This window comes from Chelmon rostratus, chromosome 8, assembly GCF_017976325.1.
Source record: "Chelmon rostratus isolate fCheRos1 chromosome 8, fCheRos1.pri, whole genome shotgun sequence".
NCBI classification, from domain to species: domain Eukaryota; kingdom Metazoa; phylum Chordata; class Actinopteri; order Chaetodontiformes; family Chaetodontidae; genus Chelmon; species Chelmon rostratus.
The window spans coordinates 14,633,431-14,653,880 of record NC_055665.1 but is presented as its reverse complement, the minus strand read 5'-3'; the positions used below and the strand labels follow the sequence as shown (position 1 = coordinate 14,653,880).

Below are 20,450 nucleotides of genomic sequence, written 5' to 3'. Positions count from 1 at the left end.
TAACAGTCTTTTGTCTCTGCCTATCCCGCTTCATTCCTCCTCACTATCTGGATTGTGCTTGCTGTGGTCAGATTATCTTTTTTTTCCCCCAGTCTGTTGTTCCTCGGCTGCAACGTCATCATAAAACATTTATACTAGTAACCTGTAACGTGTATTGCCCAACACCCCGTCTATGAGTTTGCATCTGTAACATATTTGCTGATTGAACTACTTCATTGTTGGCCCCCTTGTCATTTCTCTCTTGTTAATTGAAAATTTAATTCATCGCCCACTCCCTGTGTGCCTGAAAAGGCCTTTTGCTTCTCGCTTGGTTGTCTGGCTGGGAAGATTGTGGAAAACAAGACAAATCAGCCAGTCCATGATGAAAAAGGAAAACCGCCGAAAGGAACAGGTGTTTGGAGAACGCAGGTAATCAGGATTCAAACTGGAGTTAATGTCAGTGATGTGTTCATCCGTGGAAAATCAGGTAAAGGAGGGGAGAAACGGAGAGAGGTTGCCAGAGATTAATAGAAAGGAGGGGGGGAGGGACGCACATACGTATGCTCTTCTGAACACTGTATCTGACAAATGTGATAATGCATGGGGGCATGGGGCACGCATACACATACACACACGCATACATGTATACACATGTTCTGAACATTACATACTGAAATATGAAATTACATATTAATACACATAATATCTTAATTTCCATGATAGAATCCCCGTCCCTGCATCAACATTTCCAATCTTTGCTCCATCTCAACTGCGCTCTAAACACGCCATCTGGGAGAAGCCACTGTCCATTACACGTATAGGAGGTCCTATCCATCATCTTGGCTCAGATTCCTCCATTTTTTCAGGAGACAGACTCGTCTCGCTGCAGCTGTGCACTCTGGCACAGTAGGCTGCTGCTGTTCTCTATTTAATGTGCACAACTCTCTAAGCAAGAACTGTCCATGCATAATCTATTACTTTATCTGTTTGACTTTCATCTAATAATGCAACCCGGCTCTTTCTTTCATACCAGTCCCCTCTATGTATTTTCCATCACCATCTGCTGCTTGTACACATATTGTGTCAGTGTGCGCATCACAGGCTGTGTAGTAGAGTTTATATCACATTCTTGTTTAAGCTATACAATCATACAACACACCTTAGCCTCTCTATCAGCAACAGACCCTTGCATGAGCTAACACATAGAGAAATCTTAATAATATATTCCTAATGCTATACTGTGGTAAGCTGCTATGCTATGATAAAATATATTGAATCAGTTCACTGACGTAGTGGATTTCTGAAAAAATAAAATAAATGTATAAGAACCTAGATATGAACCTCCCTTCCCTTTCTGATTAGCTCCTACTGACGTCAGTCAATATTATGAATGAGTAATGTCATATTTGAAGGCGGGCGTGTGTCAATTAAGCAGTCAGCGTCGCATGGAAAGTGTTGATTGGCTGCCATAAGGTTCAACAAGGAGTAAATCAGAGCAACTTTGCTCCCTGACTGGCTGAAGAGGAGAGCAGGGAGGGACCTTTCCAGCAGAAAGGGGAGGTCAGTCCATTAAACATCTGGACAAAAAACTGCAGGTAAGAGTATGATGGTGTTTTCCTTTTTCTCTTCATACAAGAAAAATGTTGGTCTTTGCAAAAAACGTTACTATAAAGGTAATGGGCGTGATAGCTGTTCAGTTCCAGTTCTGGTTCCAGTTCAATAGACACAATAAAACCCAGGACCCCCCACCCCCCACCTCGAGCCCTTGTCCTGCTGTGCTGATTGGACGGGGGAGCTGTCTGTCATCGTGTTCGCGGCCTGCAAATGGTCAGCCCGGCGGGCTGGTGATGGTCTTGACTGTGTAGTTCTGGAAGAGCGGCTGCAGAAACATGCCCATCGTGCCGAATACGCACACAAACACAAAGATCCACAGGAAGAGGCGGTCGATCACCATGGCAACGTACTTCCAGTCCTCGCTCACCTGTGGATGGGGGGAGAGCAAAAGGGGTTTGGGATGGCGTGAAGAGAAAGATTAAGGCGAGCAGAATCACATTCTCTCACATCCTCTCGTTCTCCCTCCAGCCACTCCTCAGCCTTTCCCTACGCAGAGGGTTAATGGAGGTGAGGGGTTAATGTGAGCCGAGACTCGCTCAGCCACACAGCTCTGATGAGGTCTGACACGAGTCAAGGAGGAGGAGAAGGACACGAGAGACGAGAGAGAGAGTGATGGAGGCCAGGGAGACGGAGGGTGCTGACACTGTAACCCCTGTGATGATGACTTGGGGGGAGAGTAGGAGGGGGAGGGCTGACACGCTATGCACTGTGCCAGGAGAGGGAGGATTTTAAAGCGGTCGGCATGGCAACGGGACGGTAACTACGTCGATGATGGGCTGAATTACAGGGAATTGTTAATTCCCATGTCAGTTTCTTTCATTCCAGGAGAGGAGGCTGGTTTCCTAAGACGCCTTGAGGAGAAGCGATAAAACACACCACCCTCGCTCTGCTGTCTCGGTTCCTCTATTCCAGCCTCCTTCCAGTTGTCCTCCTTCTCTATGCACACGCCATGCCGCTGCTATAATTACATGTCTGCGTTGAATATTCAGAGGCCTATGATTGCGTCACCAGATCTGTCTCCTTTGCTTATGCTCCGGTGTAGTCCCCCATGCGTTTCAAATGGCAAAGCTAAACGACACTGCTGTGGCGCTCTATCGTCACTATAACTTGATATGGCACTGAAAGGACAGATCTGTGCTGCTCGGGGTGCTTTACGCTATGATTTTATCCACGCAGAGACAAGATAATTATTTGGTTTAATACAGAGAGGAGCCCAAGCGATGCACTGGCAGGCTGGTATTATCAGCTGATCTCTTCATCACTGTAGATTGGTATTTAAGTGTAAGTTGGAAGGAAACTGCAGAGCAGTAAACTGTAGCAATAAAGTATTTATTGGCAACATCACTAGTCTGTTTACTTCATCTTTGTGTTTTTGTGTGTACCTTAAAAATAGAACTTGTTTTATGTGTTTAGTTATTTAAACCTGAAATCATTGTTTTTTCACCACTTGGGCTGCAAACTAACACTGACATTATCAAGTTGCCTATTTAGACATCCAACAATCAGGGAGCAACACGTGTGTCTCTGGCTATCTAATGAATTTAAGTCCAATATTTACACCCCTTTTAGCTCTGTTTCAGAGTCTACTGAACCAGAAATATCAGGCTCTGTAGTTGCTAAATGCTCCACTAAGTTCAGCAGCTAGTCGCTAACCCTCACTATCTGTTGTTTGGTGCTGGGCAGGTAGTGTACAGCGGTTTATCAGCTGCAAAAGCTGCCTGTCGTGTCTGGAAATGAGAGCTGAGGGGTAATGCAGAGTCGGAGATAATTCATTGCAGCACTTTGAATAATTTGTTTGTATGAGAAAATATATATTATCTAATTTTTGCTTTTCTTGAGGATCAGTCTTGCTTTCAGCCGAAAAAGGTCTAGTCCTGGTCGAGCTCTGATAAGGAGCAGCCGAGACGAACTAACGGTGTGAAAGGTATACAGATAACACACTACTCACGCTCTGATCATCATCCTCGCTCTTCATGTGGTTGGCGATGAAGCGTACTCCTTCCACAGCCTCCTCAAAGCCCGGACAAGCTTGAGCCAGCAGGGCCTGAGTAAGAGCTGGACCTCCTGTTGCTTGCTTCCCCCGCGGCAGGTTTCCAGAGCCCCCTTCCCGGCCCTCCCTCACCCTGTTAAGACCATCCATGGATCCCCCTCCTGCGCCTCCCAGATCCCCTCCAAACTGTTTAACAGACGCGCGGTTCACATAGCAGGTACAAGGGTCACTGTCCTCCTTGCTGAACACCCCTGTGGGGCCTCCGTTCCCGCCGGCACCGCCCAGCCCAAGCCCCACCATCAACGCCCCTGCCTCCCCGCTGCGCCCACCCTCCTTCTGTTCTTGAGCCCTCCTTCTTTGGCGCAGCCGCTGGCGCTCGCAGCTGTTCCTGGGCTGGCGCATGAAGAGCAAGGCGGGAAGCTTGTTGAGGAACACCAGTTTAACCCAAGGGGGCATGGTGTGTGTGGTGGGCGAGCGGTGGTGCACATTGAGCACACACACACTGGTGACGATAGAGAAAGTGACCAGGACCATGGTGAACATCAGGTACTTCCCCACCAGAGGGACGTCTAGTGAAGTGGGCGGGACGATCTTGGAGATCAGCAGCAGGAACACGGTGAGCGCCAGCAGCACCGAGATGCAGAGCGTCATCTTCTCTCCGCAGTCGGACGGCAGGTAGAAGACCAGGATTGCCAGCGAGGTGATGAGCACGCACGGGATGATGAGGTTGATGGTGTAAAAAAGAGGCTTCCTGCGAATGATGAAGTCGTACGTGATGTCCACGTAGGTGGGGTCGGCCGGGTTCTCGTTTCGTCTGCCGGGCAGGGCGATGATGTCCCACTCCCCGCTGGGCGTGAAGTCGTCCATGCTGGCCACGTCAGCACGGAGCACCAGGTCGATCTCGGTGCGGTCGTAAGTCCAGGAGCGGAAGCGCAGCGTGCAGTTCTGCTGGTCAAAGGGGAAGTGCTTCACCTCGATCTTACAGGCTGACTTATAGATGGCCGGGGGCAACCAGAAGATGCTGCCGTCGTAGGAGACCACGGCGTTAGAGTAGAACGACACCTCGTACACCCCGTCAGCACTGAGAGAGGGTGAGAGAGATGGAGAGGGGGAGGAGAAAGACAAAAAATAGAAGGAGTGTCAGACAAAAAGGGAAACCTTTGTGTGATTATTTCACTTAAAAAAAGAGGGAAGCGAAAAGGATAATGAGAGGCCATGTTCCAGAGGCTATGTTTTTCCCTTAAATGCAACATGACGCATCTCATTATGCAATAAAGGTCCATTAAAGAGCTCTAGGACACACACACACACACACACACACACAGAGGTGGAAGTTACAGGAGTGAGGCTTTGAAGTGTGAGAGGGCAGCAGGGTCATACACACCTGCCTCTGCAAACACAAGGAACACGATGAACACGCAGTCTAGACAGGAAACACAGCTCGCAGGTCAGAGCGGGTCAAGTTAAACAGCTCAAATTAGACAGTTCGGTCAGAAGTCAGCTGACAGCATTAAAGCTGTAGATTGAATTTCCATTTCACTCACGTTTTGTCAAGAAAACTAATTACCGATGTCCGATGCTGTGAGATGTCACGTGCAAGAGGATCATTTAGTTTTGACTAATGGACCCAACTGATGAGCTACACGCTAACAAAAACCAACTTTCCTGCAAATTTAGTTACAAAATTAAATTGAGGCATCAAAATTAGCAGCTCCAGTACTGCAGAGCTACGCTTCCTGTTCGGGTGGCCGACAGATGTTGGGAGGACAGCGTGTCGACCTGGGGTCTGTGGGATTAACGGGATCATTTTATCCAGAGCTCGGTGGGTCAGGGATCTTCTAATCTTTAGTAAAGTAAGGAGTGAGGCAGGGAAAGAGGAGAAGGCCAGACAGATCGCTGTACTCCAATGAGCCGATTTACATACTGTAGGCTGACGCTAAGTTTCCATTACATTAGGACAAGTGGTCTGCAACATCCTTGCCTCCCTCAGACATGCAAATACTAATTAGAAACTTACAAGACAAGTCTCTGCTTCACACACGTCAAGACTTTTGCCTGATATAATGCATTACAGCGGGACACAGTCGCACTTTTGTCACACAATTTGATTATAAACATATCAGACCTACACTTAAGACTGCATTAACAAAGGCCCCGTGTTTACTGTTCACTGTCAGTTTTTAGGGAACTTGATAAATTGCAGATTTCGTCTGGGAATTTTGCACAACTCGAGTAAAAAGCTCAGCTAAGGTGGTTCCTGCATTTATGGTCCCAGTGTTCAAATATAGTTTCAGGATTTAATTAAAACGAGACCTACAGTTTGCATTGCGCTCCCATGTTGCATATTCCTGCGTAAATTGGTGTTTAATTAAATTACTGCAAAGTATTCCGTCAGCGGAGTAGCAGCAGGTTTTCTGTGTGTGCTACACCTGACTGGAACTTCAAGGTGAGAGGACGTATACACAGTGCACAAAGGGTGGGGCTGTGGGATGGAGGTCAACAAGGGCTCAACGGCAAATGTTTGCCTTACAGATTCAGCCTGACCTACACTGTGGGCACAGCCTGCAGGCAGTAGAAACTGAATTTATAGCTGCATATTTTTAGTGCAAATTATACTAGTTGTCATAGATAGGCGGGTACAGACTCTTAAATAAAATGTTATTCATCTTCACACAGCACACATTTTAATCAACCCAAATGAAAGAAGAACAGTTTGTGTAAATATGTGCAAGCGCTTCTCATCTGTGTGCATCCACTGTGACTGCATGCATCTACTGTACATGTACTATCTATCTGGGTGTGTAGTGCAGATGACTCCATCTTTGAAGTGTCTCATGAGACTTGGAGGTACTATATAGTAATGCAGCATGAGCGATTTGAGCCGATTACAGTGGACAGATTCAGTCATGTGTGACGGGCTGGCGTGTATTACACAGTAAAATGTCTGGCATTTAATTGATGTTGTAATCCAAAGTGATTTACGGCGGCGGCAGCTGGATCGGATCACCTGGCCGTTGGCTCTAAAACAGCTTCAGTTTGAGTTGGGATTTGTAAGTGCTTTTGTTGAGCATGTTTATGGGCCCATGTGCGACTTCTGAGAGCCTTCTGAGGTGAGGACAGGAGAGCGAGGGAGTGACTCACTTGTTGTAGAGCACCACGTCAGGCAGCCAGATGTGTTTTGAGGGCAGCCTGACCTTCATCATTCCATCAAACTCCTCAGGGACCCAAGTCAGACGATAGTCCTGCCACTCCTGAGGGCCAATAAAAAACAAAATGCTTAGTCACTCATCCGCCAATCACACAGCAGCGAGAAGGCGTCTTGCGAGGAGCAGAGAGGAGGAGGTCTGTCTGTCTTTCTGTCTGTCTGTCGGTCAGTCGCTGGTCAATATGACACATCACATGAGCCGGGGGAACATCCTGTGCTGCCTGTCCTTCTACGCTTACATCATACTTCTAACTACAAGCCAAAGAGAGAGAGTGTGTGTGCGCCTGTGTCAACCCTGACCCTGAATGGACTTTTAAACGCACCCAGCCACGAACCAATCAGCATGATTGAAATGGCATCTACAGTGAAGCTGCTCCTGTGCGTGTGCGTGTGTGTGCGCGCACGTGTGTGTAGCAAACATCTTCATGTCCTCTGTGTAACCTTTCGTCAAAGTCAGCATTATCTTGTTCAGTATGTTGTGGGTCAGTCTCTGACACTGCTGCACTGAAGCCTCTGCGCCCTGCGCCAGCAGCTCTGTCTGGCTCTTCCATGTTAAGGCCGTGTCGGAGCTGTAATGCCCATGCGAGGTCGTCTGCAGTAACAGTGATGCATTATGGTCATTACAGTTCGTCTTGGCTCAGGACAGCTGTCCTTGGCTCCCCTATTTACCGACTGCGAGGGATCCATAGAGCACTGATGGCCATTCCACGCTCCGTTACGTGTCATAAATCCTAACTTGCTCAGGTGCAAGCGTATGTGAACACGAGACAGAAAAAATGCATGAAGCAATAAACAATCTAACCAAAAATGCAGCATTCATGATGATGACATTGTACACAAAAGGCTGTTTAGAGATCTGTCATCTGTTTCATATGGATCTAAATTTAAGTCCAAATCGAACATATGCCTGCATAATATGTTCTGACACCTGCTCTCAAAAGCAAGTACATATGTTGACAATGTGTGTGTGGGTGAACACGTTTATATACCGAGTGTGTGTACATGTGTACACCTACATGTTCGACCATGTTATAGGTCTCAGCTGTAAGCATGTGAAGAGCCAGCCATGTAGAAGAGGGTCACAGCTCAGTCAGAGTCACATTGTTGTTTCAGGTTAATGTAGGTCTCATGCAAAATCACAAACAGCCCAATTCACCAACCGAGAAAAACGTGTTGGTGCTGCACGCTGTCGGTATCGTCCGTTATCGGCGTTTTGGGAGTAAAGGAATCAGCGTTTCCTGCTCATAAATTTCAACTCACTTCTCATATTTCTCCTGTCAGATTTTGAGTTTTCGAGGACGCGTATTGTTTGACGTCTCTCTCGCCGTTTGACACTTCACCAGTCATGTCGGCTCTCGGAGCTGCTGCTCCACATGAGAGGAGAAAGGATTAGACTCTGACGGACACAACCAGGGAGACACGGGGACGCATCTTTGGACCGCTGCTCATATGCTGTGGTCTACTGGTGTAATAACACTGTGGCCCATGGTTATATAATGTAAATCAGCGTGTATAGTGTAGTGTATCATAGAGAGAGCATTATTCAGTGTCCTTGTTTTATCACTATCATCCAAGTCTCTAGTGGAATGTGATTAACTTCCACTGACCCGACAGTAAAACTGTGAAATCTAAGGTAAAACCGTCCAAACTCAGATGTTAAATTCATTGTGCCATCTATATTTTTAATACTCAGTCTGTCTTCATTTCTTTTTCTCTGTGCTGCAGAATGTTTACTATGTTAGGACGGTAACATGTGGAGAGGAGTAGGAAGTCTCACCTGTGTTAGCCAGACATTGGTGGTCATCACCTGTTCTCTTTCATGCTGCAGAAAAATAAGGCAAATACATTACAAACTGTGATTAAAAGGGTGATTCACTATAGCACTTCCAATAAGCTGAAGGATGTGTGACAGATTAAAAAAAAAGGCTTAAAATTGATGCATCAAAGCCGAGATATCCTGACTTTTTGTGCGTGTAGTCTGAGCCAAGCATTAAAAACACTGGATCCCAGACTGCACCTTAAAGCAGCTTTTCTTTGATTTTCTTTGGTCCCTGCTTGGTAAATGATCACGTCTTTCAAACACCAATCACATCTTTTGTAAAGCTCTCTGCAAAGAACACAAACTGAAGCCTTCAAGCAGAGAAAACCCTGATGACATCATAGGGGTTCATTCCTGATCTCGCCTGAACCACAGAAGACATTACACAAGTGTTTGGCTGAGTAGTTCTCACATTAATATGCATTACATGAAACCATATTCACACATATGTATGTATGTGTGTGTATTTATACATATATAGTTTTTCTCCCCCCAGTAATACTTTCTTTTGCTTAAGTAACACTTTGAATACCGGATCTTGTACGTAATTTCTTCCACCACTGCCTGTTAGTGTGTTTTTAAGAAACATTTCTGAGAATGCTCTGAATAGATTTCCATGAAACACAGTGAACAGATTGGGCCTTGGTCCAAGACCAAATCATGAGACTGACTTGCAATTTCCTGGGATTTACATCATTAGACAACTTCATTTTCAACCTTTATCATGAGACCTGAACACAAATCATTTTTGCAGAGTCAAGAAAGTCTCCAGCAGGAATGGAATTAGTCCGCTTTAGCGCAGCCTTTGCACCATATAAATGCCTTCTACATGTAATAAATATCATTTTTTGCAGTCTTTTTTTAACCAACACTCAAGGATGATCTTCTCACCGCATCGTTCTCATGCTGTGAACGGTGCGGTGTTTGCAGATTCAAGCACACCAGCCCGGATGCATGCACACTTACCACACTGATGAGCTGGGCCAGCGACACCATCAGCTGCACAGTAACCAGCTCGGAGCCATTAGTCGCAGGACGGATCAGTTTGTTGTAGTGGGCTGGGTTTAGGAGATGCTCCACCAAGCGCTCCTCTGTGTCTGCCCCGAGGCCGCCTGTAATGAGAACAGATTATCATCATCGTCATCATCTGCCTCCATCGTGAGACAAAAAAACACTGCAGCCATCTGTGTCTCTCTTGGCAATTTTTTAGAAGGACTTTTATCATATTGGAAGCAATCACACAAGAGCAGCGAATCAGCGGCACTGCTGAGTTTCTCTGTTTGGCCACTGCCCTCACCGCTAGCACTGAGAGTCGGCTATCCATGTGTACTGAGAATGTAAAGCCTTTGAACCATGGCATTACTCATCACTGCCGGCTGGAGCACGTCAGCACAGCTCGATACACACTTCTTACAAGATCTGACATCATAAGAATGAGTCAACCAGTCTGAATGTCTCTATCGCTATCCTTTCTGTCTCTATCGCTCTCTCCGTGCCTCTGCTCTGTCTCTATCTATTCTCCTCTGCTGTGTTGCACCTCTCCCCAACTGCCAGTCTTTTGTAGCTTTGGGTTATTTTCACTCCATCTCCTGTCTTTCCCCCTCCGCCCCCCCCCCCCCCCCCCCCGCCACCCCTCTATCTGTAGCAGACTGTAGTCGTATCCGTGTGAGCGGTGGAGTCTGGGCAGAGCTGTCACAACACCACGCACAGGAGGAGCGGCGTTTTGCTGAGAGACGCGATGCACGGGGAAAAACAACTGTTCTGCACCTCCTTCTTCCTTCCTGTCTCTCCTGCTATTCACTCCCTGTCTCTCTGGCATCTGCCTGCTCCTGTGCTGCATCTTTTCCATCATTCCATTCCCTCACACGTTCCCCCTGAAGATAAACACAGGCTGCTCGCTGTTAAGTTGGTATCAATGTTGTCATATTTAAACCTGCCATGTTAGAGGCTATTAATGGTGCAGCAAAACAAACACGTCATCGCTGATGTGTGTCGAATTAGCACACAGTTATGTTTCATTTTCATTCACCATCAAAATAATAAGAAGCAAACAAATCCTGTCCTCCCACACCTTCATTACTCTCTTTTAGATGCATCATGTGCACAAAACTAGCAGGCACAAACGCTTGCAAGGCCAAACACAACTTGGCCAAGAGTCGACCTGAAACATTGGATGGATTTGCTGCTTTTATCTCTTTTATATTATTGCAAACTGAATACATTTGGTCCGGTCTGTTGCTCAGACATAACATCATTGTATGCTTTTATGATGAGCATGTCATACACCGAATGATTAATGGATAATAAAATAATCATCTGATTAATCGGTAATGACAACAATCATTTGCAATTTGGTGATGCAAAAATAAGAAATGTGCATTAAAAATGTAAATATACATATATAAACACATGCTGTATATGTTATTATTCACCATTTTCCTGCCCCTCTGCATGTTTCTAAGCTCCTCTCTGACACGCCGTCCTCCCCCTCGCTTTCTCCGCTGATCTCCACCGTCCTCCTCCCCTCCCTCTTGCCCTGGAGCTGCTGTGCTCACTGAACAGGAATGATGGCCTCTGTCTCTGGATCAATGAGGACTCTATTCATGCCCCGTAAACTAAACACGCACTCGCCCCCCCCTCTCTTTTTTAATCTCCTGCTCTTTTTCCTGCGTCTTGTCTCTTCCGTCTCATCTTGTTTTACACTTTCCCCGTCTCTCCATCATCCGAGCCGTCCCATATTTTCTCCTCACTCCCCTGACTACCTCCATCGCTCCCTCCTTCCCGTTATCTCCATCTTCCCGTCGCTGACAGCCACTGTCCATTTATTGCCCCTTCCCTCGCTAATCCAGCATCATCAATACACATCCTGTCAGCACACGCGTGTAGCATTCAGCACACGCTGCTTTGCTTTTTACGTGCGTGTGTGTGTGTGTGTATCTTTTTGTGTGCACACATTCATGAGGGAAATAAGCATTACTGTCTGTGTCTGCACCATATGAGTAATGTATATTATTCCCAGAAGCACAAGGCAATAACACTGTCGGATGAGACAGAAAGCTAATACAGTTCACTTAAACAATGATGAAGCAGGAAAGGGCTGCATTTCCATCAGCCGTGCTCATAATGTAAATGTCAGTTTCATGCTCAAACTAACTGGACGACAACTACAGTAAAAAGTCCTGCTAAGCTGGCTTGTTTGTAAACACTTTTGCTTTATATCTTACATTATATTCATAGTAAGCATCAATGCACTTACATCTATGAAGAAGTGTTAATGCAAGCTTTGCCCCAACCAAACTGAGCGCAGCACCTCAAACCTTAGAACAGGTGAGAGCTTCACCTGTGAAATCACACTGTTTGAGTAGCTGCATAATGTTTTTTATAACCACCACTGAAAAGCTCCTCAGTACAAGACCAGTGAAGATGACTAAAACCAACTTTTATAGGAGCCAAAACAATGTCAAAGGCCACACTGATCCAGTTGATTGGACACAAAAGACATTTTGTGTACAACTATTAGAAAATTTCAGTCCGCACGTCATCTCTGTCGGCCTGTGCCTGTTTCTTTCTTTGATGTTAGGATGACTCAAAAACTTCAATAAATTCAAACAAGCCAACATCTGACAGCAGCTCCAGATATATTTTTAACAGGATCTTAGCATCGTGTTTGAACAGTTTACATATCTTCCCATCATCTATTGTACTTGCTTGAATAAAAAAAGTCTGGCATATGTATCCAAGTACATGTATGTTGATGCAAAACCAAATCAGGTTGCAGATGAAAAATATCCAAAGCATTTTTTGTGATTAAAATAAAATGACTGTGCAGTCTTGGCTTTCATATCCACTCTCTGAGTCTTTGTATTTGCTGCTTATTTTCAGCTTTTACGAAAATATTTGCATGCGAGGGTTCAGGATGAAAGTCTAGACTAATATTTTGTGGCACTGAGACAAATTAATGAGCCAAACAGAGAGCGTTAGTCTATTCTGGTTTTCCTTATCTCAAGCCTGCAAAAAATATCCACACGCTCCAGCCTGATCGCTGCACAAACATGTTAACCCGGCTGCTCATCTTCAGCACGTACTAACTGACTGACCTCTCTCTCTCTCTGTCTCCACATATGACGCTCTCTCATGCTAAAGGCTGAGCTGAGAGGTTGCAATGTTGCTGGTAGCTCAGGTAGTATTCTGGTTGTTTTCCGGTGCAAATATTGCAAACTTAATGTGACACAATGAATATTTCAGCAGGGCTCCCCATTAGCCTCTGGAGCAGGGGAGTTACACACCACCATACATGTGCAAACACACACACACACACACACACACACACACACACACACCTCAATGACGCAGCGCACGAACGGATTTGGATGTAGACATGTTCAGTGTTCGATGGCTTCACAACTACGTCCGTATCTCTTTCCTCCTTTTAAATATCCACTGATCTTTGCATGCTGATCAACCTCAGAAAGTGCACAGGTCTTGCTCCTGCTTTTTTCACTGTATGCACTAACTAGTTTGATCATATATAATCATAAATCATTACATTTTACAGCATTTGTTTGCAGTTTACGGAGCTACTTAGAGGCCAGAGTCCACACGCGCTGTAAAGACAAATGTGGAGAAAATGAGGGCGACGCGAGAGCTAAATTGAATTATCCCGCTAAGACTATTACAGTGATGATCTCTATTTATACAGCTCACTCAAATGAGAAAAGGTTGGAGGGAAAGTAGGGTCGCTCTCCGCTCTTCTCTTCTTCTCTCTGCCAAAGAGGCTTTTTGGCTGCAGCTGGGACCTTTTATACTGAAATATTCTTAAATCAATAATGGAGAGATCCATTGATCTACTGGCAACACCCAATTGGCTCTGTAGTGCCCATAGAACTGAGATATTAATATTGATCCTCCATTCGGCCGCAATATCACAGCACTTCAAAAACAAAGCCATCCCATTGTGGACTAACTGAGAGCGGAAGCTTTATTGTCGCCAAACTCAACAAACACCAGAGTAAAGGAAAGCGTTGCCAGTTGAGTTTGAGCTGTTTTACAAACGATGAGGGAACACACTCGTACAACTGTGCCGGGTAACAAACTTTAAACTTTATGTACGTATCTACTTCAGTACTGTGCTTAAATCTGAGCAACACATCACACTGATGCTGTTACTGATACTAATATGTTTTTAAATATTAAATGGGAAAAAAGACAACAATGTCGGAAATAAGATCAAAACATGTATAAATTAAATGTGCATTGTAATATGAGGCTTAAAAGTAGCACTTGTTAATTTCTCCAGAATGGTCTAAAGCCTGATGGCACAAATACAATCACTGTTTAGACAAATGGCAGAGTATGTACAAGTTTATTAATCAGTAGAAAAGAAAGAAAACTAATCCAAATGATTTAAGTAATTTTTAAAGAAAAATTGCACAACATGCACTGGTGTCTGTTTTACGTCATTGTAAATCAAATATCTTTTAGACATTTGAATACATTTGAAGACGTGGCCTTTGAGTCTGGGAATTCATGATGGCCAAGTTTTAGGAAGTGTTATATCAAACAAACAATTAATCAAGAGAGTAATCGACTAACAAATGAAAGCACTCGTTAGTTACTGTCCTTGTCAATATTCAGACACATGCAGAGACAATGATAAAGATCCTCCAATCAAATCAAAGTTTTCACAAAACCATTTTCACAAATGGAGCCAAGCTTTGATCCAGCCATAGAAACAAAAATGTACTATTTTACATCTATGGATTGAACCTGCAAAGCTCTTTCTAATTCTAGTCAGACAGTGATGCTAAATGCACTGATGGTTTGAATGTTTTTTAATATATAAGGCCTAGTCAAACATTGTGAAAAGTGAAATTTAAAGAGAAGACGTTAAAGTGGATTGGACTACTGAAGAACCTGTAGTTGAAAAGCTACAGCGTCAGAAGCTCTGATTTAAAATGTCTAGAAACGCTCATATTGGGAATATAAACTGGGCTTTATTTGTATTATTTACAGCCCAAAGAGCTCAGCTGTTGGATGAAAGACGGCATGGCTTTCTCACTATAGTGGTGCATATTTCAGGGATTGCAATAAAATACATCATTTGAACTGCATAATGCCTTTCATAACAGCTATTATTTGAGCTATTATTTGGATAGCCATAAATCCTGAGGCCGCGTTATCACCAGATCGAAGCCTGCTGCCAGAGAGTAATATGTGCACATGAAGAGACGCCTGTCTGACAGAAACACATGTATGTGGATCACATTTGGGTTCTTATCTTGCAGAAACACTGATCGAAATCATGTCAAACGTTTCCGCTTATGAGCATACTTTTTTTCCAGGCCAGTGAGCTCTCAGATGTAAGATCACCCCTACAGTGACGACAAGTCAAAACAGTTTTTATCTTTCATGTATGTTATTACCACAGGAGGCGTTATCTTGAACACACCTCTGCACACACCTGCACCTACATAGGCACAGCCTTGCCTCAATGTTAAGTCAAGCTTTTTCTTTTTTTAAATATTCTTAATAAAACTCTTAACTTTCCAAACGCTTCTTATCTGCCTCTTCTTCTCCACTGCTTAAGTTTCTATTAAACCTCTGTGCTCTCCCTCTGCTTCCCTCTAATCTCCAGGGCCACACACCGCTGTGCGCTGTTGCTACTACTGCTGCACATTCATTCACACAAACACACTGACTCACACACACACACACAATCTTGCACAAATCACACATGAGAGCACACAGTTTTACACACGGAATCACACACATTCTCACATACAAATGCGGGCCTCTGTTGTGTGACTGCTGCGCATTTATAATCGCAGATGCAGCCCCTGCCCGCCAATCTGATCTTGTTGCTGCTGTGTATTGGGAGTCAGTCCAAAGAGATAGAGACAGAGCAAAAAGAGAGAGCGAGATGAAGACAGAAAGTGACAGAAAGTGAGAGAGAGACAGAGAGAGAGACAATAGGAGGGCTGCTGTAATGTGCAGGTTGAGATGCTGCAGAGATCAGTGGGCTGGAACAGTGCAGCAGGAAAGTGATGACAGGCTAAACCGACTGAGCAGAACTTTCTAGACTGTACCACTGCCAAGGAAATGGTTAGTTGATATTCACTAAGTGCATTCATAGAGTGGAGGACAAAGATTATGGCGCATGCATACACTCACACAGTCACACATGCAAAGAGGCTGATCGAACCCGTCAGTTTTAAGATGCAACTGATTGAAGCGCTGCTGTAAAACTAATCCACGCGCACTTTACGTCCTCTGTAGATGAGGCTGTCGCACACCGGTGCTCCATATCCAGTAACCCCCTGCATCAGGTCACCACAGCACCACAGACCTGTTTATTATGCATGGCCTGCAGGGGAAATGACAAGAGACATCCTCCTCACACAGCAGGACGGCCACATCCTCACGGCAGCGTCTGAGACAGGTGGTGAAATGTCCTTGAGCGTCCTTGCACAGCCACTGACTGAGAGACTCCTTTTGTGCATGTTTGTGTGTCTGCGTGTGTTCCAGTCTTATGTAAGAAAGTCTCGTTTTACGTCTGGCGGTGTGAAGTCAGGACTTTTTCTGCTTCTAGTTCCACCGCAGCAAGTATTAGCTCTGATATCTGGTACTTTGTTCTCGTCCACTCGCACATGTTGTCTTTAGTAAGGAATCGTCATGCGTTGTGCTCCTTTGTGGGGAATCTCTAAAATGTGTTACCATAAGCTGCTCCAGGTGTGTGCGCGGCCATGTGAGCGTGCGCCACTGCGAGGATTTCTTCAAACGTGTGTTTTGCGTGTGTTTGTGTGTGGATTGAGTTTATAGTCTCGGAGGATGATGCTAATCAGATTTCTTCCCTTAAGGGAAGATGACTCATTAGTACTCCACTGCTTGTGAAGCTCCTTAAAGTGATATTTCATGTTGGTCTCTTTTGGTGCACATACCTCTGTTTGAACTCGAGAATGATCAACCAACAGAAGCGGTAGCTCGGGGGAACCAAATATTATGCACCGAGTTTGGAGCAGCTTCATAAACAAGACACATCCCTGCCACATTTAATCTTCCATTAGTTAGTTATATTTGTTGTTTTCGATTACTTCTTAATTCATTCTATTTTTTCTGACATTAATTTATTTCATTCATTTTTCATTCATTTACAAGGAGACCTCAGCTTTTTACACTAAATACATTTTACTCCTGCACGCTTTAGATTTTTGAAGTGTTTTATGCACTCTTTCATCTGCCTTTATATCTGTAAAACACTTAACTTCAAATTCAAACCAGAACTTAAACCTACTATTAAGATCGGGAGTTTGCTCTGTGTACTGTATGTGTCCATGTTGGTGCCTTGAACTAAATCTGAAAATGGTGGTTAAAATATTCCTTCTTATATCTGGCTATATATTATCTCTTCCATCTGTAAAACACTATGAGTATGTTTTTGAAAAGTGCATTAAAACAATAAGTTGTAATTATAACTAAAATCAAACCTGACCGTGCTATGAAAATATTACATTACAGGTTGCTGTGTGTGTGTGTGTGTGTGTGTGTGTGTGTGTGTGTGTGTGTTTCTGGAGCTGGGGCTTGAAATGATAAATGGCAGGTTAATGGAGGTCAAAGCACTTGATCTGTTACTGTATGTCCTTGTGACTGTATGTTTCTGCGTGTGTGTGTGTGTGCGTGACAGGACGAGCACGAGTGTGACAGAGAGAAAGCAGAAGCATGTTGTCGCCATGGGTGATGACAAACAGTCAGTCAATGCAATGCGTGTATGTGTGTGTGTGTGTGTGTGTGTGTGTGAGTGGACGGAGGTGTGTCAGGTTGTGTGGTTATGCCTGTGCTGCTATACACAAGCAGCAACACGCAGTCTTTTTGCTTTGAGGCGCTGAGTTGGCCTCTACCCTGTCACTACTATGGATTGGCTGAAGATATTAAATCAGCTGTAATTCAACCAATCAGCTGATTTGTGTTTTTTTCCAACTCTGCTTGGGGCAAACTCTGGCCTAGCGGAAATTAACACCACATTAGAGCCAACTTAGGGAGGTAAAACATCTCCAAACACCCTAATAGCTTTACACTTAACACACACCTCATTTGCTCTGGATGCACTGCAGCAACAGTGTCGTAAATAAGACTCATCTACTCAATACATGGCCTCCATTGAGAGAAAAAGACTATTTATTTGTCCATGCTGTTGTACAGAAGCAGAGGCTCTTCCCTACTGCTGAATGACACATCATTTGTCCTCTGATGACAGGATGTAGAAGTTGTTTTAGCTCAACCTGTCTCTCATTAACCTGCCCACTCAATGCAAGACCTCAGTGTTAATGAGAGGGGGGGGGGTGGTAAGTGAATGATAAATAGCATAATTTCTCCCTCTTTCTCTAACGTATATTAAGACACAAAGCAGAGGGGTTTTTTTAAAGGTAGGTTAATCTTTTTTGGATTGCACGCTCATTGGCAAAAACCTGCTGTGTGTGTTATTTCATGCAACTAATTAATGTTCAGCCAATTAGCATGCAGCAAAAACAATGTGTGTGTGTGTGTGTGTGCTGTATTTGCATGCTTTAAAATGCTGCAAACGTCTTAGAAATGCGCCACATTCTGTTCAGTTTGTTGCAAAAAGTGGGATCTACCCCAAAAATAAAAATAGCAGAAGGCTCTCCAATAAGTCCATACAATAAAATCACTGTGATATAACACCACATGGATTCACTTTATAAAGTAAGGCTTTTAAACACATTATACTGAATACAAGAGACACCATAAATTAAAGGATTTCTATCTGGTTGGAAAAGATAATGTTAGCTATTGCATTTGCTATGTTTCTATATTGTGCGCATGTAATATATGGAGTGGGCAATATTTCTCCACTACATCATTCCGTCGCGCTCGCTGCTGTTATGAAAAAGATGGTGACACAGCAATGAAAGAGTCATTTTCTCCACCTCTGCCTCTCCTCAGCATCTAACCACTCCTTTTGTTTTCCCACTCCCTCAGTACTTTGAAGAAACCTATTCAGACCCCCTGAATTTGCGAACGCGCGGCGCTTTTGGCCCTGCGACGGAGACGATGCACACATCCGCGCGTCGATGGAGCCATTATCGGACGGACAAGTTACTCACCTCCCGCAATGGCGAGGAGAGCCAGCAGCAGCGGCCAGCCGTCCATCATCTTACGTGCGTCCGAGCGCGCTCCGAGCCCGCAAGGTGTTCACCGCGATGGAGAGGCCACCCCGAGCACACCCGCAGCGTTGCACCCCCTCCTCTTCGCGACCCGAACCTTCCTTTCAGTCTCTACCTGGCATGGCGACGTCGGGGCTCTCCGTCGGTCCGCACTTCTTCGCCCGGAAAGGTGGGGAAATCGAAATATCTCGGCGGGGCCAGGTGTGCTCTGCGCGGGGTCGTGCGGTGCTGCCTGTCCGTGCTGAACGCCGCTCGGCGATGCGACGCGCTGGAGAGGCGGGGGCGGGGCGCGGGGCGCGCGGAGGAGCGGGGGGGAGGAGGCGGGCGGGGAGGATGTGGCATACCTCAGAGCTCGGCGAACGATGCCAGTGTATTCCCCGCACCAAGTCACACACCACCATCTAATATTCAGCACTCTCAGGCACGTACAGCGTGTTTGTGGTGCTAATAGTGACTTCATGGCGACCTTGTCAAACTTGATGACATCTTTCATCTCCGTCTGCTTTATCTTTTATATTAGCCTCAGGCCAAATAGTTGTGGCAGCAGTGGTATTTCATTTCTTCTAGAATTTATTTTTCATTAAGCAGCCACAAGGAAATATCAGCTATAAATGTGGCCTTTTTTAATTTCATTACCAAGAAGCTCCATTCAGAAATATAGTCAATCAAGATTTGGACATATGTGATTGTAAACATTTGTATGTATACACTTCTGACACATTTCACATATTTGCCCATTAAAATAACCTCGCACCACCTCTCTTTCCAGGACTGCCTGAGCCTAATGTAGTCATTATTCTGTGAATAATCTTCACCCTCTGAAAGCTGGAGGGGCATGTCTTGCCTTCTCTTATGTGATCTCTTCCTCTTTCTATTTTTCCTTTCCTGTTACTTATCTTTCATTAAATGTTTCTTCCCCTCTAGGCCACCAAAGTAACCTCTAATCCCCATCCACAAAGTCAACCGCACACAAGTCGGATAGGAAGATGGGGAGGCGAGAAAGAACACGCCAGGTGCGGGGAAGGAGTTAAGAAGGAGGTGTAGCCAGGTAGACGTAAGTTGTGATGAACATATAAGCTTGCCGCTCGTTCTGCAACATGCACTCTCAGGTCATGCTGAGTGGATGATGATAAAAGAAATACAACAACTGATTCGGGTGATGAGGGGTGGAGGGAATGCAGCAAGTAAAGAGGGGTATAGGACTCAAAATGCAAGAGGAAGGTAGGGGAGGGGAGTCAAAAGAACGTGGGAGGCAGGGAGGGATGGATGGGGGAAGAGTAAACTAAGTAAACAGGAGTGCTGGATGGAGGGAGGAGGCGGTTGCCGTGGTGACTAAGAGAAAGCTCCAGGAGGAAACGACCTGTTTCTCCTTCATTTTGTCTATTTTCATCACCGACACACACAAAAAAGAGAATACACATGCGCAGCTGGCACACAGCACGCACACACACGTACACAGCGTGCGCACACGCACACACACACACACACACACACTCTTGCATAAATGCACACAATGCATGCACACACAAATGTACATGTGCATGCACACAAAGGCAAATGTCTTGCACTGTAATGTCTTCCTCTCTCGTGCCAGCTCCTCTCTCCCGCTCTGTACAGTCCTTTCTACCTCTCCTCTGCAGTGAATGAGCTGACCTGACAGTGCTC

At 45.0% G+C, this 20,450-nt stretch overlaps 1 protein-coding gene across 1 annotated transcript; it reads right to left on the bottom strand.

Moving 5' to 3' along the window:
* Positions 1 to 1,807: 1,807 nt before the first annotated feature.
* Positions 1,808 to 18,863, bottom strand: chrnb2 (cholinergic receptor, nicotinic, beta 2). Its single transcript, XM_041943375.1, has 6 exons — positions 18,726 to 18,863; positions 9,574 to 9,719; positions 8,566 to 8,610; positions 6,725 to 6,834; positions 3,542 to 4,664; positions 1,808 to 1,960 (listed from the first exon to the last, which is right to left on the bottom strand). Exons 1-6 carry the CDS (start codon positions 18,772 to 18,774, stop codon positions 1,808 to 1,810), a joined length of 1,626 nt encoding a protein of 541 aa, XP_041799309.1. The 5' UTR covers positions 18,775 to 18,863.
* Positions 18,864 to 20,450: the final 1,587 nt, after the last annotated feature.